This window comes from Pseudopodoces humilis, chromosome 1, assembly GCF_049639895.1.
Source record: "Pseudopodoces humilis isolate 2021_Gansu_Grassland_sample_001 chromosome 1, ASM4963989v1, whole genome shotgun sequence".
In the NCBI taxonomy this organism is placed as follows: domain Eukaryota; kingdom Metazoa; phylum Chordata; class Aves; order Passeriformes; family Paridae; genus Pseudopodoces; species Pseudopodoces humilis.
In genome coordinates this window covers 48,321,100-48,348,701 of record NC_142200.1, presented here as the reverse complement: position 1 = coordinate 48,348,701, position 27,602 = coordinate 48,321,100, and the positions used below count along the sequence as shown (strand labels likewise).

Genomic DNA, 27,602 nt, shown 5'->3' with positions numbered 1-27,602 from the left:
ATGGCAGGCCTATCAAACACCTTTCAAGTCACATTGTACAGCAAAAGAGCATATTAAAATGAAGTAATAAGAATAACACCACAAAATATTTGGAAATATTGGAAAATTTTACAGAATCACAGAATATGCTGAGTTGGGAGGGAAATATCTACTATATCATAATGTTATGTAATGATCATATATTGCAGTTTGCTTCTTGAATTGCTTAAGGGACTCTGCATTTATTTAGGTCTTAAAAACCTTAATCTCAGGGCTTGTCAAGAATTGCTATTAAGAGGTATATTAATAGGACAGAGTTGAGTCCACGAAGTCACTGATCTCTCTCCTGGGACTCTGACAGCCAGACATGGCTGTCTGACATGTGTCTGCATGGACACAGTTTTCTCATCCCACAAGGGTTGTAAGTGCCCATGTTCACATTCCACTTGGAGAGGATTCCAGGCAAACCCTTCAGATCTGGTCTCAGCTGGATATAAGCAATGGTCAGCTACGCTCATGGCTGTAGTCCAGCTCTGTAAACTGAATCCTACCCAAGAATTCAAGAGCTGGGTCATTTTCATTTTGGTTGAGATTCATCTTATCCCCAAAACCTGACATGGTTAAACTGAGCCTTCAGCTGTCTGTCTTTGCTCTCACTGTGAACCAGCCTTTCATGTAAGTGCTAAATGTGGACAGTGGAAATTAATACATCATTTTACTGTACATCTGAGTTCCAAAGGGATTTCATTTTGCCACAGGCTACTAATGAAAAAAAAAAAATGAGATCACATCCTTTTCAGCAGGTGTCTTTGCTCTAAGATATAGAGCAGTGCTGACCTGGATCTGTCACCTTTCATTCAGCCTTTCTAATAAAATGTCAGTAAAGTATTGCAAACAGTCATTCTTTGTATAAGCAATGAAGACCTTTCCATGCTGTGCCTGAAAAACTATAAAGTTTTATTAACTTTCTTTAAAGAAAACTGTCTGATGCAGCTGTTCTGACTCCCCTGGGAAAAAAAAAAAAGCATATGGAAAGGGCATTTGAAACCAGTAGCAGAAAGCATAAATTATCAGTGGCTAATGACAGTGGGAGGTTGCAGTCCCACATTAGCTAATGACTTGGCTGCTCTGGAATTTGCATTTCCAGAAATAACAAGTGGTCCTTCCAACATGGGTCCTATTCTTTCTGTAGATGAATATAAATAAGAAAAAAATTGAATCAATTATTTTTTACTAACCTGATAATGGTGACAAAAGTAGTGGAGGTCTTCTTGCTGCTGGCATGACCCAGTAAAAGCTTGTTTTTGCACAGCACATGCTACCAAACAACTTTGCTGCCATAGGATCCAAGAATTTCACAGCCCTTTGGAGAAAATTTAAAGATACTGTGCAGTTAAGTCCTGTTTACACAATTTCATAGTCCCTGGAAAATATTAAGAACTGATAGGATTATTCTATTTTCTAAAATATTTGAGACACTAGATGTGATGTAGAGATGCCCTGATGTTCCCAGGCAGTTCAGTCTGGGGGCACCAGCTCACAGACTGGGTGAAGAGTGGTGAATATATTACTCTTGCTGGACTAATGTATTATTCTTTGCCTAAGGCAGGATAATAGAATAATGAGGTCAGGCATCTCTGCAAATGATTGATGTGCAGAACAGAGAGTACTGTCTTGCACTGAGTCCCTTTTCAGGGACATTTTGCTGAGAGGAAGATGAGGATAAAAAGCATTAGGGTTTATGGTCCTTACTCACTTAAGCCCTTGGAAAACTCTCAGTGTATTTCTATGCCCAAATATTTGTAGTCAGGGAAATATTCTTTATTATTTTTATGTATTATTCTTTAAAATGCTGATGGTGCTGAAAGACAGTTTTCAGATTTATTGTGGATATAGCTTCATCTTGAGATATATTCAACAGATAATATTCTTGGTGAAAATAAAATTGTTAATTACTGATTTGTTTGGTGAAGTGGAGCAAGCCGCTGACACCAGACCAGTTCTCTTTCCTGACTGAAAATCATCAAAGGTTTAAAATATAAAATCTGAAATGAAGAAGCAAATTTCTTTGGTTATCTGTTGGGAGAAGAAAGATTTATTTCTTCTACATCAGAGTAAAAGAGAAGATACTTTTTTCTGTCATCCTTTATCATTTCACTTTCTTTACACACACACACACACACTTACATGTGTATATATATATATACACATCTTATGAAGAACAGGGAAAGCTATGCAAAGTGGGACACTCTCTTAGAAAACATTTTTTCTTTATGGACCTCAAATCAATGCCAAATGTACTGAATACAATTCAGAGTGCAATTTATTTATTAGACTTCTATTGCCAGTTTTTTCCATATTTCCAATGCCTACTTAAGACAGGATTCACTCAAACATTTACTTGATTACACCATATATTGTCCAGAATGAGCAACATTTTACACAACAATTGAAGAGTAATAATTTATCATGCACCACTGTTCTTCCACTATGAGAGTCTCAAGCTGTTTGTATAAATTCTGAAATTAGCAGTAACAGCTCACCACTGATTCATTCATTGCTTCAAATTATGTACTTATGTACTTTTACATATTTTGGAATTTTGAACAGTAAACCTTTCCTACCTGTGCCAGAAAAACACTCATAGTGTATGCCAGTCTAATCCTGTTAAGTTGCAAGTAAACAAAAAAGTTAACCTTCTGCCTGGCATTTTTTGTGCATATGAAGGTTTTAAAAGTAGGTCAAATATGCAAACCAAACAATATGTTTATGATAGCTAGTAAGTAAGGAGTCTACAAAATTTTTATTTGCTGTTTACAACTCTGAGATGTTGCTCATGTGACTCCTCCTTTCTTTTACAAGTAGTAACGTGAAGTTTGTGGTAATATGAACTGATTTTCATCCCACTCAAGACTATTTTCTTCTTTTAATTTGAGAATAAAATCTACCTGGGGCAGGCCAAAGAGAGAGAGAGAAAGGTTACACTTCCAAAGACATGTAATGTCTTCCCAGGAAGTTAGACTACAGTTTATCTAGGAGAAACATGCAGGAGCTGATATTCTACTTCAAATATCAAGCACTTGACCTTTTAAAGTATAGAATGATTTCTCTTTGTGACATACTGCTTCTTTGCTTTTCCATAGGTACAAAAACAACGTGCCCATTGATGTACAGGCTCACCCTGGCAAGTATATCATTCAAAGTCGATATGGGCTGCACTCCCTGGAGATAACTGAGTAAGGAAATATTAAATAATTTAACAAACAGCTTAAGCTGAACTGTAGGTATAAAATGAGAGCTGCAAAATGTGAACATATCTCTTGGGATATGTTATCTTGCAGGAGATATCAAGTCAGGTGATATCAGAGGTATCAACTGTGGTGAATGCTGTCTTCTAAACATTGAAGCAGTTCTGGTTTACCTCAGTAGAGGACATGCAATTTACCTGAATTATTTATCTGGATTATTTCTCTTGATATTCTATTTATGGCCGAGTCAGAAAAGTGGGACATCTATGATTCCTTTTTCCATCTATTTGCTTGATGAGTACAATTAAACATGTAAAAATATGTAAGCTAACTGTTTTTCAAATATAGCAGAGTTCACAATTCTTACTGAAATCAGGAACAGAACCAAGATGTCCTCACTTATATACAAGATCTTTAATAGTACTCATCTTCCAAGTGGGAAATTTCTGCACTGCCTTTGCATTAAAAACATTGAAAACATAAGACCTAATCAACAACAACCTGGATTTGACAATTTATATACTGACACATGCCCTTTGAAAATATTTTATGAAATCTACAATTTCTACAAGTTCCATGTTAGGCATCTCTTCATAGAGACAGTAAATTAGTGATGGTTTTTACTAGTTATTCTGTATTCCTAATTTCAAATCCATAAATGATATTTGAAAAGAGGCATTCATTTCAAACACTGGGATTTAACATTGAGAAAAAATCTAATGGCTACAATCTGTCCAGTGTCCAGCATGTCTGTCTCTCAGGCTTTTTACTTTATGGATTTTACCCAGATTTCTGAGGGTTTTCTTAATCTAAAACACCAGAGAGGCTATGCCAGGGAGTAAATGGGTGCTCTGCCTAATCATTTCTATGATTTCAGATGTGAATTTGACGACACTGCCCAGTATCATGCCTCTGCTATGAATGTTAAAGGAGAAGTTTCGGTTTATGCTTCCCTCGTGGTAAAGAGTAGGTTGCAAAAAATTTCCTTCAAGGTTTTTTGGGTTTTTTTTGTTGTTTTTTTTTTTTAAGATGCACATTACCAATTTTGGTTTTGTGTCTCACAGAGACTTTACCTTTTGGTGATGGTGACACATTTTGTCCTTTTCTGTGTAGGGTACAAGGGAGAAATTGACGCAAGTCTTTTGCATGCTAGAAATCTTTCCCTCTCTCCATGTAAGTTACAATATGTTTCTTTGACAATTCCATTTATAGTTGTGACATCATGACACATGACTAAGCAGAATATTTAGTAACATTATTTTAATAAGAAGTAGGTCTGATTTACAAGAGTGTGGAGCTCTACAATTTCGGATGGTGTTAGCCTCACTAGCGGGGGGAAATGGCATTGCCTTCTAGGTCTGTTGGCTTATGTAAGAAACATCCTGTTAATATTGCACTTCACAATGAAATAGAATCTGCCAAAGAGAGAACCACTTCCTCTTTTGCAATGTGTAAAACATGGCATGGGGAAGTATGGGCCTACAAAGAGTAGGTGATTGAATTGTTGTCCCCTGCTTATGTGGTTCCATAAGCTGTGAAAATGCACAGAAAATGCATAGAAAATATTAAATATCCAGAACACAATGACACTATTTCGGGATATATCCAGGTAAAAATTGTAGTCTGTTTTACCTGAGAACCTCACATTGTAACAATATGGTATCTGTGCTTCCATGATGATAAAACAGTCTACCCACATATGCCATGTGGGTGAAGGTGCCCTAGGAACCCCATGAAGTGTTTGACAGTGAGACTTCCATATATTGCCGATAAAATTTGTGATCTATCACTTCTTTATGGGAAAGAAAGATCATGATTTGCATATATTCATTGATCACAGCAAGAGGGAAAGTTATCAGAGCAGGCTAGTTGAGTAAATGTAAAGCGTGACCTTAGTTTTGATCAGCTGAGCTGTTTTCAAAACAAACATGGAAGCCCCTCTGCCATGTATGTACAGTACAAGTGAAAGGCACTTAGGATATTCTGTCTGGAAAACTGCACCAATTGGGACACACAGCATGTGAAAAGATAAATTCAGGAACAGAAATAGAAACAGGCTACCCTTTTATATTAATAGTAGCCCCCACAAAGGCTTATTAGCTAACAAAAACAAAGGCAAAGTGGACAAATGACTGCTCTGAGATAGAGCAAGGAGTTAAAATGGGTAAAGAGAAGAACCATATAAGCTAAAGATCAGCATGACCTGAACAAATAATTAATCACAAATAGAAGTCTTTTTAAGTCATAAAACAAACCTTATGTTAAAACACTGGATTAAAAATTTTGAAAATTCTGAAATTTAATTCTGCAGCAGCTTCTCCCTGCTAAAATGAACTATCTGTAAGAACTAGAGTTGTATGAATGAAGAAATAGTCAATTCTCTGCAATAGAAAGGACTTGAATTATCCAACACTGCAATTACCTCTGAAGATGATGACTTCATATACACATTGTTCCTATTTAAGCCTGAACTTTACCTAGGACTGTGTTCATAATCACTGAGTACTTTTTCTTCCCACTCTTGTCACAGAAGGAAAGAAAAACAGATTTTTTTTCTCTTATACAGTTGCTGTTACCCCACATGGCTATGCTTCCAGGTTTGAAATCAGCTTTGTCGACAAGTTTGATGTAGCCTTTGGGAGAGAAGGTGAAACAATGAGTCTTGGCTGCACAGTTGTCATCAATCCTGATATCAAGCGCTTCAAACCAGACATTGAGTGGTACAGGAATGGTGAGAATGTTTGACAAGAAGAAATGTAAACTTCTTTCATGTGAATCTTTACTTATTTCAGCTAATGTCAACGTTATGATTTGGTCGTCACTTTCTCAGGGTTTCTAATGATAATATTCTCTTTTTCAACTAAAATTGTATCATAATTGAGCATTTTGATGTGAAACCACAGGAAATTTACAAAGCACTGTGAAAATGTCTTCTAGAGATTTTTTATTTCATAAAAAATATCTAAACTAGAAGCATTTTTATCAGAGACAACATCTATGTGGCATTTATAGAGCTCATATAGCTTTTATTATTTATTTATTTATTTATATGCCAAGATATATTCAAGTAGTTGCCCAATGTTCTGTAACAGCTGATAAAAAAATATTGCTTTCTGAAGTAATGCTTTGAAATCAAAGCTGTCATAAGAGCAGAATTAGATGTTATTTATGACTCTTTTCAAAGACAGAATGTTGTCTAGTAAGAGTGGTCTCTTTTGTAATTCCAATCTATTCCAGTATATTTTCCATATTCAGAATCTATTCCTCAGTAGCTCCAGCTGGTTCTCACAATGAAATTCTCTAATTCCTAGGTGTTCTTATTACACCATCCAAATGGGTCCAGATGCAGTGGAGCGGGGAGAGAGCTTCTTTGACGCTGACTCATGCAAACAAGGAAGATGAAGGTCTTTACACACTGCGAGTGGCGATGGGAGAGTACTATGAGGAGTACAGCGGTTATGTCTTTGTTCGAGGTGGGGCACTGTCTTGTGCACAAAACTCACTACAGAGCTAAGGGAAAATCAGTCTCAGGTATTTGAGGTGCTCGCCCGCCCTTTCCCCAGCACCCCATTGCAATAGAACAATAATTTTCTATTAATGGAGCCTAGCAATGCACACTCCAGTCATTATCTCTGGAAAAAATACGTGCATGTGTCAGGCTTTGGCGTCTTGTGCCTGAAGACCTCTACACTCCATTGACATTCTGAGGAGGAAATTTAGGGTATTATGTTCAGAGTGCTGAACATCAGTCATAAGGAGGAAAAATGCACATAATAAGTTGCAAATGCTTTTTTGTAACCATCCCACTGCTAGCTAAACTGCACTATTTTTGTCAAGATTTTCTGCACAATTTGAGGGATTCTGTCTAATGCATACAGGAGGAAAAAATACAGTGGGATGGAAAGTGCAAAGATCTGCACCTGGAAAAGCATAATCTCATGCATCAGAATAGGCTAGTGTTTGTCTGGAGAGCTGCTTTGCAGGAAGGATCCTGGCGGGCCAAGGTGAACGTGTGCCCTTGTCACAAAGACAGTGGCACCCCAGGCTGCTTTAGGAAAAGCATTGCCAGCAGACTGAGGTGGTGATCCTTGCCATCAAGCACTGGTGGGACTCATCTAGAATGCTAGATCCATTCCTGGGATCCCCCATACAAAAGATACATGGGCTCACTGAGATGAGGCCACAGAAGGGATCTGAAGGTGATTTACAGTTTGGAGCATTTTTCATATGAGGAAAGGCTCTGGCTGACTCTGCTTTGAGCCAGGGGCTAAACTAGGCAATATTTGGAGCTGCCTGCCAATCTCAAGCACCATGTGATTCTCTGAAGTAATGCAGTGAGGAGTGGAATTAAAATATAATTTTTGTGAATGTTGTTTGCTTGTGCCACCAAAAACTTTATTGAATATCCATTGAGAATTATTTCTTTAAAAGGAGCCATTGCTATCCAGTTGTGTGCTGATTCTATATCTGTCCCAGCTTCTAAAAGCAGCTGAAGTGTGTAATTCTAATTCAAAAGGCTCTGGAGATTCTTGGCTCTGAGACCATGCCCAGAACAGCTCCTTGTTGCCAAGTTCAGCAGAGCTGTGTGAGATAACAACATGCCCAGAAAATACAACTGAAGCAGACGTTTTCAACACCTGAAGAAAAGAGCCTATTGAAATGAGCTTCTGTGTCAAGAAATAGGATTTGTCTTCCTTTATTTGTTTTACATTGTGCTTCCATATAAATAAATGATCACCCTCAATCCTATTACATCTTCTGGCAACACAGGTGTGACCTGACTGAAACCACCACCCCTTTCAGTAGAGTATCTTTCTACACACACAAACATACTGTGTGTGTTTACTAAATTCTAATTACATTAATTTTATTCTACATTCCTATTTAAATGGTCACCAAAATCTTGGTTGGCTGCTGTATTCTCATCACTCCTAAACTGTAGCCAAATTTTCTTTAAATGGCAGCTCTGGTATTTAAGCTGGAGCAGTTGTGGGTTTTTTGTATCACACGCAAAAATTAGTGTATCCATGAAAGGGAGGCTCCTAATGTTATGCCTCCAGACTGGCTTTGAGAGCATGTGTGATGCCTCTGCCATGGCTACAGGTCATCATTTGCCAGCATGCCATCAGGGATGAAATCCTAGCCTCCTAGAGGCTGATCAGCAATGCTGGTTCTCCCAGCTGTTTCCCAGTCTGTCTTGGAAAGAAACCATTGTCTCATGTTCTGTCAAGTGGCAAATATGGGCAATTAAAACCTTTCATAAAGAGATCACTGAAGACATATTGTTATTACTATTAATGTTCTTACTATACTGTGATGTTAACTGGATGGTTTACTCTGTGTGTTACCATTTTTAAAAATGCATCAAGTTACCTGTAATTAAAACCTGGACTCGGCAACTTTGGGGCACCTTGAAAAGCTCTGTGTGATGCTACTCTGCCTGTAAGAGTGTCAAGTGTGGCTGGGATTTTTTTTTTTTTTTAGGAAGAATAATGTTTCACTTGATGAAGCATATTAAATACTCTAATAAGTCATTTTTTTCATGAAAGTAAAAATAATGAAAAATAGTGAATACTGTATATTATAAAGCAAAAACCTGTAATGCCTTGAAAACATTAGATCTTTCTGAAAATTCAGTTTTGTGTAGAATATATGAATAGTATTTATTAAAATTTTTTTTATTCAGGTATATATATCTTAGTTCTTCTTTTGAGGTAGCTCACAATTGTACAAATTGATGCTATTCTGCAGAGAAAAAATATCTCTTACTTGAAAGTCTTTCACAGAATCTTCCTGCAAAGGTTATTTTTCTCTACATGAAAATTGCACCATCTCACAAATCAGAGTCTTTGTAAACAGTAAAAATTCCCCAGTGCCCAGCACAATTTTTCAAAGCTTTAGATAAGACATGTCCAGAAGCTGATGCAGGAGGCAAGGCCCTTTGACACCAACAGTCCCAGATTTATGGTAAACACTTGAAAAAAAAAATGCTTATCCTTATTTTCACAGTGATAATGTATGTGTAATATAATTAAACTTCAAAAGGTTTTGATACCTTTACAGTTCACAGCCAACCAAAACCAAACAACGAAGAACTATGAGTGGAGATAAGATATTTAATTCAGTATTGTTATATCCAGTGGGTGAATACTTTTGATTCAACTATTGCCTGGCTGCCAAGTTTTTAGTTCAACAGTGTCTCTTGCAGCTCCCTAACCAAAATGCATGATACTAATTCTATTTAAAATGTCTACATTTACAGTATGCTGTAACATATAAAACATTTGTAAATGTTGCAAAGAAAAGCCAAAACCTAGAAAAACATTAGCAATATAAAAGAAAATACTTTTTGGAAGTCTGTAGGAATACAATTTGGTCCTTAAAGATTAATAATTGTTAAAGAACTGTGGTTCACATTTGCAAACATATTTCTCCATCCTCATAGATGCTGATGCTGAAATTCCTGGAGCCCCTGGTGCACCACTGGATGTGCAGTGCTTAGATGCCAACAAAGATTATGTCATTGTCTCCTGGAAGCAACCCGCTGTTGATGGAGGAAACCCCATCCTTGGATATTTCATTGACAGGTCAGTGAGTGTGCTGGACTGGAGAATTCGTATTGCTGCTCATTCCAACAGAAAAAACTAAAGACACATTAGACAGCATGAGATAAAACAGTCATTTATTATTTTCATTCTTGTTGCTGGCCAGAAGAAAATTGATGTTTTGTTTTGTTTTGTTTTGGGTTTTTTGTTTTGTTTTGTTTTGTTTTGTTTTGGCTTGGCCTGATCTAACTTCTATGGAAAGAATTACATCTTCTTTCATTTAATTTGCATAGAAAGGATTCTGTGAGATCTCAGCCCTTGCTGCTTCTCTGAGGCTTGAGAGGCCTCGGGATTTTGTAGTGTTTGGTAATTCTGCATCAGGCAGCTGTGGCTCCTTCAGTACCAAGGCTCTATTGCCTCTCTCTGATTATGTACCAGAAAGCAAAATATTATCTCAAAGGGGCTTGGATTTCTTTCCCAAATGCTGTTGTTATTCCAGTTCTTAGATTCACAAGCTTCCTGGAAATTATTTTAAAAAATGTGAACCTTCAGGATCCTAGAAGCCTGTGATTTAAGAAATTAAGTCAGTATTTTGGTACTTTTTTTTTGAATTTTCAGTGCTGGTAATATTTGTTTGGATTTCAGTAACAGAGTCCATCATATGAGGTTCCTCTGTGCTTATTCAAATCCATGTAAAAAACACCCAAACATATATATATATATGAAATATGCCATTATGTTATGCCTTTGAATATACATAAAATATATATCTGTAAAAAGAGGGTATTTCTTTGTGAAATAAATCTAACACTCAAATATAACTTTACTGTTTTGATAACTTTTGAGTGCCAGTCACTGCTGTAACTATGTTCTGCTAGATCTAAGCTATGGCTCTTTAACATTCGTTGAAAAATCCTAAACAAAAGACAGGACTAGACTCTGAGCAATAATATCTCATTTTAAAACTAGGCTATTGAAGGATGTTAGGACTGAAGTAACTGCAAGAGAAATGGAATTTTGCTTTTTCTGTTGTGTTCACCTTGTTTATTCTGCATTTGCTCTCAAATTCAAAGATGAGTTACTGCTCTCCAGTGCTGGATCCCACCAAAGTATTCAGGGACCCAAATATTCACCCTTACTGCCTTGTGGAGTTGAGGGGGTGACTAGCAGGACTGGTCTGTGCTGGTCTGTCTCTCACCCCAAGCAGACACAAGAACCACAAAACCACCCTGATTGGGATGGTAGCAATTCTCAGGATAGATTCTTGCATGTACCAAGAGATCTGGGTAGGAGCCTTCTCTTTGGTAGGAAGCTCACCAGGTAGTCTCTTCCAAACTGAAAGGTCATGTTCCTGTTGACCATGTTGTTGGATACAGGGAAACCATCACCACAGGCTTCTCCTGCCGCCCTGAACTGATCATATCTTCCTTCTGCCACAAACCAGCCTCCTGATGTGTGTGAGGCTTCACAGTTGTGGGACCAGCAGCATCACGCTGGGTCCTGTAATTGTAGGGACTACAGCCAGCACACCACAGGCTCCCTGGCAGCCCCAGAGGTCTGGGCTCTGAAGCAGGGCCTGACTGAGTGCCCACCTTTAACCCATTCACAGCTCTCTCTGTGCTGGGCTGATCCCAGAGCTCACACTGGAGGTCTCTGCACCCCATGAAGCACAGCATCTTGTGGGGTGTACAGTGCAGCATCGTGCAGGAACGCTGAAGTAGTGTCCTTCTGACAACTGCAAGGGATGCAGATTTCCTGTCCTGTCAAGTAAGCTAAAGCTGCCACTCCCTAAGCATACTTTGGAGGCTTTAAGCAGTGAAGTAAGTCTGTTCTTATCCCTTTTTCAGTCAGGAAAGAAGGGTGCAGCTGTGAGGGATTTAGTGCATGCCCAGCTGGTACTTCAGCCTGACGCCTTGCTGCAGCTGCTTTGATGTCACCAGTATATAATTCTGCTGGAAACTGGTATGGACCAGCCAACAGATGGCGAAGCTCCAAAGACATGTGGGTGCCCCGAGTTCATGTTTTTTCCCTTCCCAACACTGCTCTTGCTGTTTGTGTTTTCCAGGTGTGAGGTTGGCACGTCCCACTGGACCCAGTGCAATGAGAATCCCGTGAAGTTTGCTCGCTTTCCTGTCACTGGTCTGATTGAAGGCCGTTCCTACATTTTCCGAGTCCGAGCTGTGAACAAAGCTGGTGTCAGCCTGCCATCCCGGGTGTCAGAGCCTGTGGCTGCTCTGGATCCTGCAGACAGAGCCAGGCTTAGAAGTAAGATGTGCTTTTTACAGGTTGCATGAAAGGTTTGAGAAGTCACAACTCATTAAAAAAAAAAAAAATGTATGACTATATGACTATCAACTCATAAGCCTTCAAACTCCCACTAGAGGGTGCAATGCAAAGCCAAAATGTTCTTTGGAGACAGCTTTGCCAGGAAGAAATCATCTCAGTGCTCTTTGCACTAAGTGTTCTATGCTGAAATGGCTTTGGCTGACTGCAGTGCTATGCTCCAAATTTGCAGGAAGGGGGGGAAAAGGCACGGGATAATTTAATTGCCTAGAGAGACTTGGTTTTGTTCAGCCAACAGAGTAGCTGTTGAACAGTCTCTCTCTGAGCCACAGACAAGGGTGGCTGATTCTGTTCTCATGTGACAATCCAAGTCTTGCAATAACATCAGAGCAACATCAGGAAAGCTGAACAGATCCCAAGCTTCCTGCTTTAAGGTTAGCATTTTACAAGTGAAGGATATTTCTCTTGTGGCTTCACAATGTCTCAGACATTTTGCTTCCAAACCCACCTCTCTACACATATGGCATAATCACATGCCTAAAATAAATTTCTATTTTTATTCAAAATCTATTTCTACATGTTTCTGAAGTTTTACAATTTAAAATGGTCCAATGTGAAGGGCTATTGTACACAAAGCTACACTGCTCCCATGGTCCCAGCTTGTACAAGCTAATGAGTATAGTACTGCAGCCAGATAATCTAGGTTTCCATTCAAGATAAAACAAAAGGCCAGAGGAAAGGGATTTGGCACTGCCAGGAAACATTGCACTCAGTCAGACATGTGAAACCCTAAGCCAGGGGAGGAGGGAGGAGTCTTCTCCTCAATGGGCAGCATGGAATCTGTCACAGGAGGTGAAGTCTGGGTTTGGTGGCCTATTCCTGTTATATCTCCTCCTCTCATGTCTCATAATTTTTCTCCCCACCTGCTTCCTCTCTTCTTTCATCTCCAAAACGGATCAGCCAATGTAAGGTGAACAATGTGGAGGCGGAGAACAGCGTTTGCAAAAATTATCTCTGAAAGTGCATTGACCTGGTTGAAAGCTGCATAACTGCAATAGTGTGATAACATATTGGTTGCTCAGAGAGCCACCCAAATTTATCAAGTGGACATGTTGAGTCAGGCTGAGCTGTTACTGTTTGTGACTGTGACCCACAATTTAAAAGCTGGTAATGTGAAGGAAAGTGGTTAAAAAGAGACAAGATGCAGCCTGCAGGAATTTGACAGTTCCTTTAATAAGTGAGCTGTTAAACCAAAGGAATAGAGGGTGGAATATAAAGCTGAAACTAATTCTCTGAAAACAATGAGCTGAGTGAACCAAATACCTCTGCTTGTCACCTAGGAGACTTCAGTGACATTTCAAGAAGGAATAGATGTTTCAGTGGATTAAGTTTTCTAGCTATATTAAATGCTGAGCTGCTCTCAGTATTCAATCTGTTAAACCCACAACTAGCTTGGGTAACTAGCTTGCTACATGAGCAACAGCCACAGCATAAAGCAAAAATGAAGCTCATGGGGATCTTGCAATTGTTAGTTTTGAGCAACAAAAGAATCAGTTTTCTCATTGTTCAAAAATTTCCTGGTGTCCTATTTCCTTGTTATCTCTGACATTTGTTTCAGGTCACCCTTCTGCTCCTTGGACTGGACAGATTATTGTGACTGAGGAAGAACCTGCAGGTAAACACAGCCCTTTTGCCTACAAATGTCTAATGTGAAGCTGGTTGAGTAATTAGGAAAACTCTGAGTTCAGTGGACTTTGGCACAGACCCAAAGTTTGTTGTTCTGAAAGTCACTTGACCTTGAATAACTCAACAACTTGGTTTTTGAGGTGAAGTTTTATTATTCAGAACATAACAAAATCATGCTTAGAATTGAAAGAAAGAAATTTAAACCCAATATTTAGAAGATTTTAACTCTACATTTAAAAAAAATAGATTAAGTGCTGAGGTATATTGATACTCCTATTTTTTAAATTATGATGCTAATTCTGATACAAAACCAGAAAATAATCCAAGTTCTCTTTCCTATTCTTCCCTGTCCTTCAGAGGGTGTTGTTCCTGGTGCCCCCACAGACCTCCAAGTTATTGAGGCCACCAAGAACTATGTTGTACTTAGCTGGAAACCTCCTGGGCAGCGGGGCCATGAGGGTATCATGTACTTTGTGGAAAAGGTAAAATTGGACAAAATCAGAAACATGCTGTGCCAATATTTTATGTTTGTTTTGTCGTCTCTTCTGAACCTCTGGTTAACTTTCATTTCTGTCTGAGATTTGTAAATTAGGGCAGGAATTAGAAGTTCATCAAGGTAACTGTCAAACTGTAGATTAAGTTAAACTAGGAATAAAAGAAAAATGGGAAATAGGAAAGTAGATGAACAATGTGTCACACCCTGTAATATTCTTGAATTGTGTCATTGACCTACGTGGAGTAGAAAGAACAAAACTTCTTCTATAATGTGAAAGCACAGAGCAAAATCACATGCTTAAAAAAATAAAATAAAAATAAATAAATAAATAAGATACATTTATTTTTATGTCTATGCATCTTATATATATATATGTTATTATATATATGATATTAGATAGATAGATAGATGGATGGATAGATAGATAGATAGATAAATAGATAGAGAGATAATTTGTATAGATGAAGTTTGTCTGGAAGGACAGATTGTGAACATTTTGGATGGAAGCATTTTGCAAGAGTTTCTTGTTATCAGCGCTCTTTATTCCAGCTGCCTTTTCGTGTTTATCCTCTGCATTATCTTTCCATTTGCTCCACCAACTCAACAAAGATCACAAAATTTATTTTCTGATCTCCTAGAACAGAATCAGTTTTCATTTCAGTGGTTAATTTTTCCTAAGGTCTTTTTTCATGGCTGCTAGCCTAGAAAATTCTTCACACCATCACCCTTTCTACTTGCATCTCTTGGCTCATAAACTTTTTTATCAATGTTTTTTCCTATCAGTCTAGAGGTGTCATCAAGAGAGACATAAATATCTTCCCATTATGTGTTTTCATCTCTCATACAAAATCTGGTCTAAATAAATGAGTTTCACTTAGCAACAACCTTAGAGAGGATGAATATATGAATTTTGAATTTCTGTGTAAGAAAGCTAATTAATAACCGATTTCATGCTGAGTACTCAGGACTAATGTCACATAGTTAGATGAGAATTTGAATCCCTCAGAAACCAGAACCATTACTTGAAATTATACTTAATGTAAATCAAAGCAAAAAATTAATCACTAGTATTAGTGATGTAAGTGATCATTGTATGCAGAATTTCTAGCCACAGAAGTAAAAACAATTCACAAATGAATTTCAAATGTTATTTTTTTTCTGGAAATGAGGGCCAAATCATGATTAATTCTGAAAGCCACTCCAAAGACACTAAGAGTGCTACAAGAGCATCTAGAAGCAAAGTGGTAATGCTAGAGTTTTGCTCTTAGCATAATGCTGAATATCCACAAAACTCATTTTGAAAGTGGTCCAGACTGGGTGCAGTTAATAACATCACTTCCTTGCAGTGGAGAGGGTTTAGCTCTGGTATATTAAAACCAGTACACTTTATGTATGTGTTCTGAAGTAAGTGAACATCTGGCAGATTCAAAAGCTTTGAAATATGCTCATACTTTGGAAAGGCCCAAAGAAGGGATTCTCCACGGCAGACATGAACTCCAGTGGTCCAGTGGTTGTGTGAGATGCTCAGCCTTCAGATACTTCTCTTCTAAATGTGGTTTCTGGGTTTGACTGCAGTGTGTTGCTGGCACAGAGGACTGGCAAAGGGTGAACACCGAGATCCCTGTGAAGTCCCCTCGCTTTGCAGTTTTTGATTTGTCTGAAGGCAAATCCTACTGCTTCCGAGTTCGCTGCTGCAATTCAGCTGGAATTGGAGAACCCTCAGAAGCAACTGAAGCCACTGTAGTGGATGACAAACTCGGTAAGCGTGTGATCACGTGTATTAAATCACATCCATGGTAACTTTTCAGGTTGTGAGGTAGTTGTTTTGTCTGCGGGCAGGTAGCTGCTCAGAAAATAATTCAAGTATGAAAAGCAGTCAGCAATTTATTCTCTTTAGCTAAAGAAATTTTTGTTTGGGTTGTTCAGCCTTTAATGTACAGTCAAATGACAGATGCAAACCAAGGAAATTAAGCTGCAAATAATGATGCCAAGAACTGCAAAGACTGCAAATAGCAAAAGAAAATGAAAACTCAAGGAAGTATGAAAATGTTTTGTTTTACTTAGATTCTTTATTGAAAGTAAGCCTAGACATCAGCAGAGTCTAACCTTCCTTGTTTGCCAAATTAAACAAAAGTGAAGAATTTAATACTTACATGAAAGCAGAGACTGTTTTCACTGGAAGAGAAGCCAAGATGTTCAATATAGAAAGTCATCAGTAGCTACACCTACATAACCAATTTGTTTCCAAACAGAAATGCAGCTTTCAATCCAATTCCCAAATGATCTCTGTCCACTTCATATTGACTTCTCAGAGCATCTGGATGCACATGAAATACATTTTTAAAGAAGAGTAAAACATCTCTTCTTGAAAAACCCTGTAGATACCTGTAATGGGTTTAATACTCTTTGCCACCTAACAGAAGCCTTGGTTTCTGGCTTATCCTGTGGGTTGCACAAGATCTTCAACGTGCACCTAGCACATTTTCTCTTTTAGAAAGCTCCAAATCACATCTCTGGTGCAGATGTTCAGCACAAGGGGGTAAGTTAGACATGATTTTAAGGAAATACATTGAATCCTAGGAATACAGAAGGGAAGAACCTCACCACCGAAGGCTTGAGCCTATTGATCCTGTCCTGTCCTGAGAGATTAGTTAATTTAAATCAGAGTAGTTTTTTTAAGATTAAATCTGTAGTAGTCATAATAATATAATCAAGAATAGAATTTCATGCTTATTTTATTTGTGAGTTTTAACTGGCAGGCTAATTTATTTCTGCTTCTCTCCCACAGATATTCCCAAAGCTCCTGGCCGTATCATGCCAACTAGGAATACAGATACTTCAGTTGTTGTCACTTGGACAGAGCCCCCAGATGCCAAGGAGCTGGTTGGGTACTACATTGAGTCAAGTGTGGAAGGATCTGGTCGTTGGGAACCATGCAACAACAATCCAGTGAAAGGCACAAGGTAATTAATCTTAAACTATGGAAATGATGGTCACCAATGTCTGATTTATTGGATATATGTCCTTTCCAGCCATTAGTAGTAGTAGAGCTAATCTTTCTGTGGTAGCCAGCAGGCTGGAATCCCTCTTGCATGTGAAGCTCATAAGAAGTTATAAAAACACATTTCAAACTGTGAGATTTGTCCAAAGAGAAATTATAATCAGCCTTATATTAGAAACAATTAGGCAAGGGGAAGAAACATGGACATTGTTAATGAAGAAAAGAGAAGCAGTTTGCTACTTCTAGCTATTGTACAGCCTATCAGTTTGATGAAAAACAGGACATTGAGGAATGACTGAACTTACAAATGTGGAAAAATAAACTGCATAATGTTTGGAAGCAAAGTGCTTTGTTTTGGAAGACTGCTTTAAACATTTCTGGACTGTGTATCTGGACTGTCAGGATGCCATGTGGACTATATCCCACTAAAAATATTACTTTCTGACTGCTCTTTCACTTGTAATCATCGAGAAATTAATGAACACTCTTAAATATTGGGTACAAACCCACATTTCTTATCGACATGAAGCTTGGTCTCCAGTCAGAAAAAATAATCAAGATTTAAAACTTCCTGAGATAAATCAGATTTGGTTTCATTTGAGTAAGTATGTAATCTTCAGAGTCTGAAGGAGTAAGTGCAGAGCTTTTTCCTCAAGTGGATTGATGTCAATACAGAAACAGTCCCTGATTGTTATGACTGATTCTGCTTATTTGTACTCGCTATCTGTGACAACCCTTATTACAATAAGTAAGACTCTGCTAAATACTTCTGGACCAATTTTTTTGTTTAGGAGGCCATTGTAAATGCTTAGTATATCAGAAGTACCTAAAATCTCACTTCACTGAACACACACACAACAATTTCATTTATGTGTTCTTTAGTGAATTTATATTGCATTTATATTTATGTGTGTCATTATTACATCCTTTCATACCTATTTCTATGAATTATACTGTAGCTATATCAAAAGTGACTGAAGTTTCATGCTCTTTGCTTGTTTTAAAATATGAAATGTGACCTTTATTCACCATAGAAATAAAAATATTTTTCTGAGTTACTATATGTTGTGATACAAGTACACTGCATAGGTTTCTAGTGCTGCATTTTTAGTCAGTGTGATATAATGTATGATGTAGTCAGGCACAGGCTGTCTGTTAACTCTTGTTTTTTCTGGTTGAGTCAATCTTAAAGCATTAACTGTAGTTCATTTTGATGAACTATGCAGTATATTTTGATCTTTTGAAATTCTGCACATGTCCTAGTGAAAGCAAATGACTTGGAAAAGTCTGATAGAATGTGTAGGGAAAATTCCACTTTGAAAATTTTGACTCAGGTTTTTTTCCTTACCCCAAAATAAAACAGGTTTTGTTTTTCACATTGTAGTTGCTTCATATGCCATAGCATGACATCAGCATTGGTAGTTCAATTATTACTACATTATGAAGTAGAAAAAAATCAAAATAACATTGAATAAAATACACTTAAAATACCTATTGAAAAATAAATGGGGTTTTAAACAAAAAAAAAAAAGTTAAATTTCCATATCACAATCTATTCCTAAATAAATTATTCCTGCCTTTGGAAATTTTGTGTTTTCAGGATGGACTCCAGAGAAAATTTATGAGGGTTTTTCTTATGTGACAATTAGATTATCAAGTAAACGTCTTCAAATAAAAAAAATCATCTAACTTGGATTATTGTCATGTATTGAAGCAAGAAAGTGAAGTACAAAAATAATGTAGCTCCTGTAAAATGCTGTGTAATTTTTTTGAATGCTGCAATTTTTCATTTATGATTGGAAGGGATTTATGGGAACCTGTGTTACGTGTCCTTTACTTGTGTCATGAAAATATCCCACAAGAAGCAAATACAGACCTTACCTGTGCAGATTTTCACATTTTTCTATTAGGAAGTATGGATTTTATATGCTGGCTGAAGTAAGGTAGACCCTGTGGTAACACAGGAACTTGTGTAGTCTCAAGAGGGGAAGATTGTTGAAATAGTGTGTCTTAAAAGAGGTGGGTTTAGACACTGTTTTGTGAATGAGGTGCCCCGATTCTGCATTCTCTGAACTTCATATAAGTGACTGGGGTCATGGTTTGTCCTTGGTTTATAGAAACCAGAATAAATATCATGGAAGAGATTCTTTCTTTCTTTCCCCCCTTAAACCTTTTCTCTATAATACTTTCTAAGTATTCCTTGTCTGGTTTGTTTTAGATTCATTTGCCATGGGCTCAGCAATGGTGAGAAGTACATTTTCAGAGTCAGAGCTGTTAATGCAGCAGGTCTCAGTGAATTTTCACAAGAATCAGAACCTATAGAAGTGAAAGCAGCCATTGGTAAGCTATTCTCCATTGCCTCTTTCAACTGTAATTAATTAAGTAAATACATTCTCAGTAACTATTAGTAACTAATTAATTGCTTTGTTTCACAATGTTGTCCACAAATAATAATTTATCCATAGATCCTATAGTCTCACAGACATAGTTTCACACTCACTGCACTCTTGTAGACTGTTCACCTTCACCATCCAGTTTTCTTCAGGTGTTTCTTGTGAGCCACTGTATGAGAGCACTGCCAAGTTCACTTAATAGGTATCCTGGAAAATGGGAATGTCATTCTGATTCTGTAATCTGGTATATCACCTCTAATGCACACCATCCTAAATACAGTCAGTTCCTAAGAAATTTGTTTCCATGGCTAAACCTGGTAGGGCAATGTGTCGCCTGTAAACCTGCTATAACCCTGTGTGTTCTCCCTTTGCTGATGGGTTGCTTCTGTTTTCCACTGCCTGAACTAATCCATAAAGATTAGTGAGATCATTGCACTAGAATAAATTGTGTGTCTGCAACACCCTCACTCTCATTTGTATTGAAGCTGCATACCTCTCAACCTTAGAGCAGACATGTGGCTTAGGGCAATTTTGTGAGATCATCTTGATAGGATCAGAAATGTGACCTGGAAGATCCAATACTAAAATAATGTTAGCAAAGTAAGAATACTATTTACTTTATATATTTTTTTTCTGCTCTGAATACTAGACATTATTAAAAAAAACATTATTTGTGATCAGGCTGAGAGGTATTCTATGCATTTCAATTTTTTTTAAATTCAAGCTTAACATTTTGTGTGTAAACACAGTGATTTGTCATATGTCGGCTGTATTGTTCACTGCATGCATTTCTTCACTTTGTTGCCTAAATGAAGAAAAAAGAATGTGTTCTAAATCCAAATGTCTTTGCTGTTTTCTGGCAATTATAGGGGGAGGATTGCTTCATGGTGTGTGTCCTGAACTGAGTGGTAAAGCTTCTGGACTAACAGACTGCACTACCAGCTGGGAAGGCATGCATGGGGCTTCCCAGCCTATCTTTGACACAGATGCTTTGCTAAAATGCAATGCTAAGTTTAATAGAGAGACACTGCCCAGTAGCTGTGGCAAACTGGAGAGTACAGGAGACAGTAACACGAGAGAAATGGTTAAGGACGCTGTCACATCTGCACCACAAAAAGTTGCTGCTAAGCAGGCAAGTAAGTCCCGACCCAGGGATCTTTTGACAGTGGAAAAAGTTACAAAGAAGAAAGATACAGGTGAGAATTAATGAAATAAATAGATTTTTCAGCTTTAGTAGGTCCACTTCAGACTGCTGTAACTTCTGTTCAACTGTGCCACAAGTGAGCGTGCTCTACAGTGATGCATCTTCTATCAAAGCCTTTAATTATGTGCTCAACTCTGCATTAAGATCATTATGCACGTAATGGTACTGGAGGTCACTTTACAAACTTAGTGGTTAATGAAAGTGAAACATATCAATATGGTTAGTAATTTAATGGCTTGTTTGACTGCATATTAATGTATCCAAGGTGGTATATGATTTCTAAATCACTTCTGTACTTTGCGAGGAATCTGGTTACCTAGTTCTCTGGGTTATATATATAGGAAGGAAACAAAATCTAATTATGATGGTAAGCATGAAAATTTGTGTTCTGTTAGGTAATTTGAAGATCCTTTGTGGATTTTAGCCTAACCTCCGTCTTACCTGCTGACACACTGTGCTAATGAATGTTATGTTCTACCCCTGACTAATAGTGATACGTATGGAGGAAAACCTAACAAGTTACAGGCACATGCACAAAATCATGTTTAAAATTGCCGTGCCTGAGCACCCATTTTACCCAAGATATGCGGGGCTTGAATTTCATTTAAGTTCTGGTGCCTGGCCAGGGAGCTAAACTCCTCCCTAGGCCTCTGAAGTGAGACACAAAATGTTGAACAGAAAACAAATGAGGGGCACCTGGGCCTAGCTGACACAAATATAAAACATTAGACACAAAAGGAAACATATATGATGTGGGATTTCCATCCAAAGTATGACTTCAGGGCACAAGTAAGGCTTTCCATTGGTATGTTACATATTGGATGTGGGCAAGCATTTTCTTACTAGATACAGAAGAAATATAAGAAAGTGGGTTGGTATGAAGTGAATGATTTCTGTATTATTTAAAAGAAAAAATCTAAGAAGGAAGATTATGCCACGTGTTTTTTAATGTAAGTTCCAGTAACAGACATGTTCCATTTCTGGTCATACTGCAGTGCCTATGATCACTCTGCCTTCCATTAAGGTAAGATCACATGATGGGTGCAATGATAAAATTTGCACAGTATATAAATTTAAAAGAAAAAAAGGAACAGATAAAGGCAATTCTTGGGACGAAAGAATGTGAGACTATTTCTCTTAAAAAAAGGAAAGAACAATGAATATTGTATTGCAAAACGGGGTTTGCTTTCTGCAAAAGAAAACAAATCATTGCATCTCTAATTTTTTTGCTTTTCCTGCAATGTTAGTTTTAGTTTCTCATTTTTTCACAGAGTAAAGTGAGTCGTGATCACTTGCATCAGAGCTGCAATTGCAACACATTCTTTTGCTATGTATCAGCCTTCTTTATAACAACAGGGAATCCTGAAAACTAATTCCTATGCAGTTTGGACTTTGCATTTGGTTTGTGGAAGCATTTATTCTGCATTTCTTAGTCCAGTTCCAGAAACTTCCCTTGAGCACATAAATGCCGTCCTAATTAGGAAACACAGGGTAGGAGCCACTTGAATACGGTAAGTGAAAGCAAGCCTGAAATATTGCCTCCTACTTACGTGTTATTCACATTGAAACAGCTGCTCCATCTCCACCTTACGACATCGTGGTGCTCGAGAGTGTTCGTGACTCAATGGTCCTGGGATGGAAACAACCTGAAGCCATTGGTGGAACTGAAATTACCGGCTACTACGTGAACTATAGGGAAGTGGTTGATGGAGTTCCTGGGAAATGGAAGGAGGCCAACATTAAGGCTGTTACTGAGAGGGCATACAGGGTAAGAGATTAACTCCAGTTATTGCTGTGGGAGCTGCCAGTATTTTCAAATCAAATCTCATAGATGGGTTGGGATGAATTATGATTCAGTGTACAGATAACTATTCAGAGGGTTTTAATACCGTGATGGTAAATTTATTTAGTCCTGTTAAACTTCTCTGCAAAATTGTTTGTACACTTATTTGTTAGTCTGGCATCAGCTGTCATCTGTAAATTCACTGACATCATCTGATATCTTGTAAGTTAGGCCCTCACAATAAATGGAGCTCCTACTGGTTTGATGGACATATCTCAGTTCTTGCTGGTGCTGAAACCAGCTCTGTGCCAGCTGCTTTTTGTGATCAGTTCTTGACCCAGTTTAGAGACAGTGCTACCTACAACCTCATTGAGCTGCTTTAGAAATGAAAAAGCAATGCCAGGACTGAGTTTCACCCCACTGTGAGGACAACTCTTGCCTTAAGTCCATACCACGAGACAGACTAAGATGATTGTTGAGTAATACCCTGTTTCCTCTCTGGCTACCAAAGTGTATCAATAGGAAAAGAGGGTTGCAATTTGAGTGTGCTAAGATCACTCGTGTGTGCTCCAGCATTGGTCAGAGGAAAAGCCAAGATAATTGTCATGTTAAGATGTTAATAATGCTTCCATCTTCAGGCACACTTAAAAGCATGCTCATGTTTTCAACAATTGTCATTGTGACTTTCTTCTGAAGTCCTAATCTGAAGTTAATAAGTACCATCTTATTGATCCTGCAGATCCAAGACCTGAAGGAAAACATGGTGTACCAGTTCCAGGTGGCTGCTGCTAACCTGGCGGGGGTTGGGACACCCTCCAAACCCAGCAAGCCCTTCAAATGTGAAGAGTGGACCATTGCTGTGCCTGGTAGGATCCTGAGTGTGACACAGCCCAGGGGTGCTCTGGGACTGATTATCTAATGCAGGCACTTTGCAGGGGAGTCAAAGGGACACTGAAGTTCATGGCCAGGCTTGAATCATCAGCACTTTGATTTAGTACCATTACAGTGATGCCTTACATAATCCCTATTTAAGTAGCAGCATTTTACAAGCAGCTTCTTTAGTTGTCTTTATCTCTCTTCCTTTGTTCCTCTACTGTGTCTGGCACTTTGCTTTCTAGTTCAAGTACTAGACATTGATACCTGTCTAAGATACAAGGCAGAGAAGAATGGGGTCTTGTAACCCTTGTCTAAATGTACAAGGGCAGATCCCTGACCTTTTAACATTCATTGAAATGAATGAAAACAACCTCCACTGACTTCAGTGGACTTTAGACCAGTCCTTGAAGCAGTACATTAGCTTAATTATTAACTTATTTCCCTGAGTTTGGGGATTATTTGTCCATTTTGTAAGCTCATGAATATTTGATCAATATACCAATCTCAACCAATTAGATTGTGTTTTGGGTTAGTCTTTTTAATTGGGGTGGATTGTATGTACATTGGGTCAAAGTATGATACAGAGGAGCTAAATATTATATAAATTCTGAGTACCATTCTAGGTTCTGTCTGTTTTTGGTTCTGGAGTCTTACACATTGGTCCCTTTGGGATTTATTTGGATACTGCAACTCCAACTTTTACGTTTCAGGGCCACCCCATGATGTCAAATGCACAGAAGTTAGGAAGGAGTCTCTGGTTTTACTGTGGAAGGAACCAGTTTATTCTGGTCGTAGTCCCATAGTTGGTTATTATGTTGATATGAAGGAAACTGAAGCAAAGGAGGAGCACTGGAGAAGTGTCAATGAGAAGCCACTTCAAAAGAAATTCTTGAAGGTAAATAGCTGAAGACTCGAATACTGGCATAGCAGCATAACCTTGGGGAAGTCAGTTTGGATAGCATCATCCTTCACTGATCATGGCTCCACTTAAAGGAATTCTCAGTAGGCCATATGATACATAATTTTGTGGAATGACTTCTGAATAAGTCATCAGCAGTATCAGTTCTAGAGATAAGTCTGAAGTAGGCTTGCTATTTTTATGCTTTTCAGAATAGTTGAAAGAATAGTAATTTTAAAGTGTGATCCTTTCATATATATTTTATAGGAATATCCCCAGGTGACATAATGTCAGTATAATTCCTCAAGTCACTGCAATTAAATCTGTACTATTGAATTCCCTCTTGTTTCTAAGTAGGTGTGGCTGGTACTTATTACCCTGATAATCTAATTTTTTAAAGCCAGCACTTATCTGCAGTAAAAGACTATGATGTTTCAGAGGTCAATGTACCTCTGAAGGTTAAAAACATCCTGTTCCAAAACCAGTGTTCCTTTTGCTAAAAAATCAATGACAGCCATGATGCTGCCTGAACATTAACTATGCACACAAGGAACAAGTCACACAGATTAGTCGCGTCACTCTGTAATTGAATAAGAAAAAGGAGAACTGGAAAAGAAACAAAACAGGAAAGGAAATAGAATTGTCAACTACCCAGACTGATCTTAATCAGTGTGAAATTAAAATCAGTGTTTTGCAACACACCACTATATATATTTGATTCTTCCAGATTGGTGGCCTGACACAAGGTGTGAGCTACGTGTTTCGTGTGCGGGCAACAAACCAGGCTGGCGTTGGGAGACCATCAGATGTCACAGATGCTGTCATAGCTGAAACACGACCAGGTTCGCTAGAAAGACTTCCTCTTTGTCGTCATATTTACCCAGGTTCCTCTTTGTGCAATGTGTTTACCTGCAGGCTACATGCCAAGAACCTGATCCTCAAGTCAAGCTTTTTTATGAAGCAAGATATGAGCTGAGGGCCGTATCTTAAGTTCATTGTCTGGCATGTTTTAAGGTCAGAACAGATTTTATCGCAACTGCAGGTTCAGGAATATAAAGATACAATAAAGTTATAAGATTTGCATGTCTCTACAGGTAGGTGCATAAGTAGAGGACTGAGCAAGATCAGCTCAATGAAATAATATTACAGATGTAAATTTTGCCTTTCCTGTATTAAACCAGTTTATGCTTTATCATTCTCCTTTTCTTATGTAATGTGCCTCAGGAAAGGATAAAAGAAACTACATTTTTTCTCTTGGTCTTTAAAAGAAAGGCTTTCAAAGCACAGTGAAGTAATTTTGGAGACCACTTTTAGTAGGAATTCAAGTGCAACTCTTTGTTGGAGTCAGCCTTGAAGGCTAGCTCCAGTGCGTGTGTAAGACCAGCAAGAAACACAGGAATGAGTGCAGAGGTAGCATCTCCATACCTGGAATTTTGGAACTTCACAAAGCCCCTGGAGTTTATTTAGCTATGCAGTTAATATAGGTCACTGGTCAGAGACAACACCTTTTTGTCACCAAGCCCCCAACAGAAAACACAAGCACAGACTTGTGGCTTACTCATCTATTGACTATTTCAGAAGTATAGGGTCCTACAAGGTGCAAAAATGAAATCCCAGATATTTTAGACAAATCTAGTATAAGGTTAGTATGATGTAAGAAGGTACAGGGGTACAACTCAACCTGGATCCATCATACACCCTCTTCTCATCTGACAGTTTCCTTCGTACACCTGCAGACCTCATTTCCCTGGGATCCTTTCCCAGCTGCTGACCCCAGGTTAATTTTTGCATCCTCCTCAGCTCTCATATATGCCAAATCCTTATGATCAGGACAACAAAAATTTTAAAAGTATTGAGTTAGACCTCATCAGTAAGGCTGTAAGTCAAGAAAGCCTGAAAAAGGAGGTCTTAAGCTAGCGGTGTAAAAGAACTGGAAAACTCAGAGTAGGGAGACTGGGCTGACTGCTATTGAGCTGGGATGGGAAAAAGGGACTGCAATGAGTAGATGGTCAGTTGAAAGCATGTAAGACTGAGATACAGGGACAAAAAAAATGAGGATAATTGTGTGAATAAGAAGGGTTTGAAACAGGATCTTTGAAAAATATAGGAAACATAATTTCAGATCTATAAGCTGCTGAAGCACCAAGGCTATTTCTACTACCTGCAAGTGGAGTAAGGCAAACCTTAAAAATTTATTTCCTGAAAACATTTCTGGAAAATTCCTGAAAACAGCTGTATACAGCAGCCACTTCTAAAAAGAGAATTAAGGTACTATTAATACTAAATTTTGGCTTTGATAATTTGTTTTCATTGAGGGTTAATATCTGTGCATCATACTTCTGATAAAACATTGTGATGATAACACTCAAGTGTCCTAAATAAAGAATTGACCATGTTACCACAAACGAAAAAAAAAAAAAAAAACTCTTGTGAAGATGACCAACATCACCTAAAAAATTGTACAGTGTTTTCAGTGTTCACTCAAACAAGGTGAACTTGAGCAGAACATTTGGTTTACAGACCTCACCATTAAAGGAGGCTTCATAGGTATGACGTCTGAGGGATCACCAGAAAGTGAGGATTTATCCCAGTTAGCACTCAGGGAACCTGGAAATTACTTATGTGTACAAATCTACTTGACCCATATTTTGAGCTGAGATCTGCTGATACAAAATCCATCAAACTAAGCTTCTTAAAGGTATTAAAAAAAGACAAAAACTTATTAAAAACAATTATTTCATAAAACAGCCTCTTGAGCGGGCTTCTGCCTTTCTCACTCTCACCACAAAAATGTCAAGAACAATCACACCATTTTTTAAAAATTACCAAAAATATTTTGGTGCTGCCCAATGAATCATGCCTCTATGTCTTGGAAAAAATATTGTAAGGTCTTTCTAGACAGTTCCTGCTGGAATGCTACTTTTGGCAAATGTGTAAACTCGCAAGAAAACTAAGATTTGTAACCAAAGAATGTAAGCAAATAATACCCTGAATGAAAATACCTGCTTTCATACAAAGGGTGCCAGGTGTCTTTATCCAAAGGAATGTGTAACTATAATGATTCAATACTTTGCATCTGCTTTCTTTTCTTTGAAAACCACATTTAATTTGTACAGTTATCTTCTAAAATAAAATGAAAAATCCCAACCATGCAAACAAATACTAATCCAGGCTAGTTTTGATCTGTTACTTTGGCTTTGGTGAAAGCAC

The 27,602-nt window shown here is 38.0% G+C and overlaps 1 protein-coding gene across 3 annotated transcripts in view; it reads left to right on the top strand.

The window, feature by feature from the left end:
* The window catches only part of MYOM1 (myomesin 1), a 73,053-nt gene that overhangs the window by 18,810 nt on the left and 26,641 nt on the right, over nucleotides 1–27,602 (top strand). The window contains exons 6-22 of one of the 3 annotated variants that reach the window (XM_088051341.1): nucleotides 3,123–3,215; nucleotides 4,105–4,193; nucleotides 4,341–4,400; nucleotides 5,794–5,958; nucleotides 6,539–6,700; nucleotides 9,673–9,814; nucleotides 11,838–12,037; nucleotides 13,674–13,730; nucleotides 14,099–14,223; nucleotides 15,813–15,996; nucleotides 17,026–17,200; nucleotides 19,457–19,578; nucleotides 20,501–20,518; nucleotides 22,407–22,603; nucleotides 23,358–23,484; nucleotides 24,205–24,389; nucleotides 25,120–25,234. In XM_088051341.1, coding sequence (XP_087907467.1) covers nucleotides 3,123–3,215; nucleotides 4,105–4,193; nucleotides 4,341–4,400; nucleotides 5,794–5,958; nucleotides 6,539–6,700; nucleotides 9,673–9,814; nucleotides 11,838–12,037; nucleotides 13,674–13,730; nucleotides 14,099–14,223; nucleotides 15,813–15,996; nucleotides 17,026–17,200; nucleotides 19,457–19,578; nucleotides 20,501–20,518; nucleotides 22,407–22,603; nucleotides 23,358–23,484; nucleotides 24,205–24,389; nucleotides 25,120–25,234 — 2,216 coding nt within the window. Of the gene's footprint in view, nucleotides 1–3,122; nucleotides 3,216–4,104; nucleotides 4,194–4,340; nucleotides 4,401–5,793; nucleotides 5,959–6,538; nucleotides 6,701–9,672; nucleotides 9,815–11,837; nucleotides 12,038–13,673; nucleotides 13,731–14,098; nucleotides 14,224–15,812; nucleotides 15,997–17,025; nucleotides 17,201–19,456; nucleotides 19,579–20,500; nucleotides 20,828–22,406; nucleotides 22,604–23,357; nucleotides 23,485–24,204; nucleotides 24,390–25,119; nucleotides 25,235–27,602 lie in introns of all 3 variants that reach the window. The other 2 variants (XM_088051338.1, XM_014256868.2) reach the window with 2 other exon arrangements.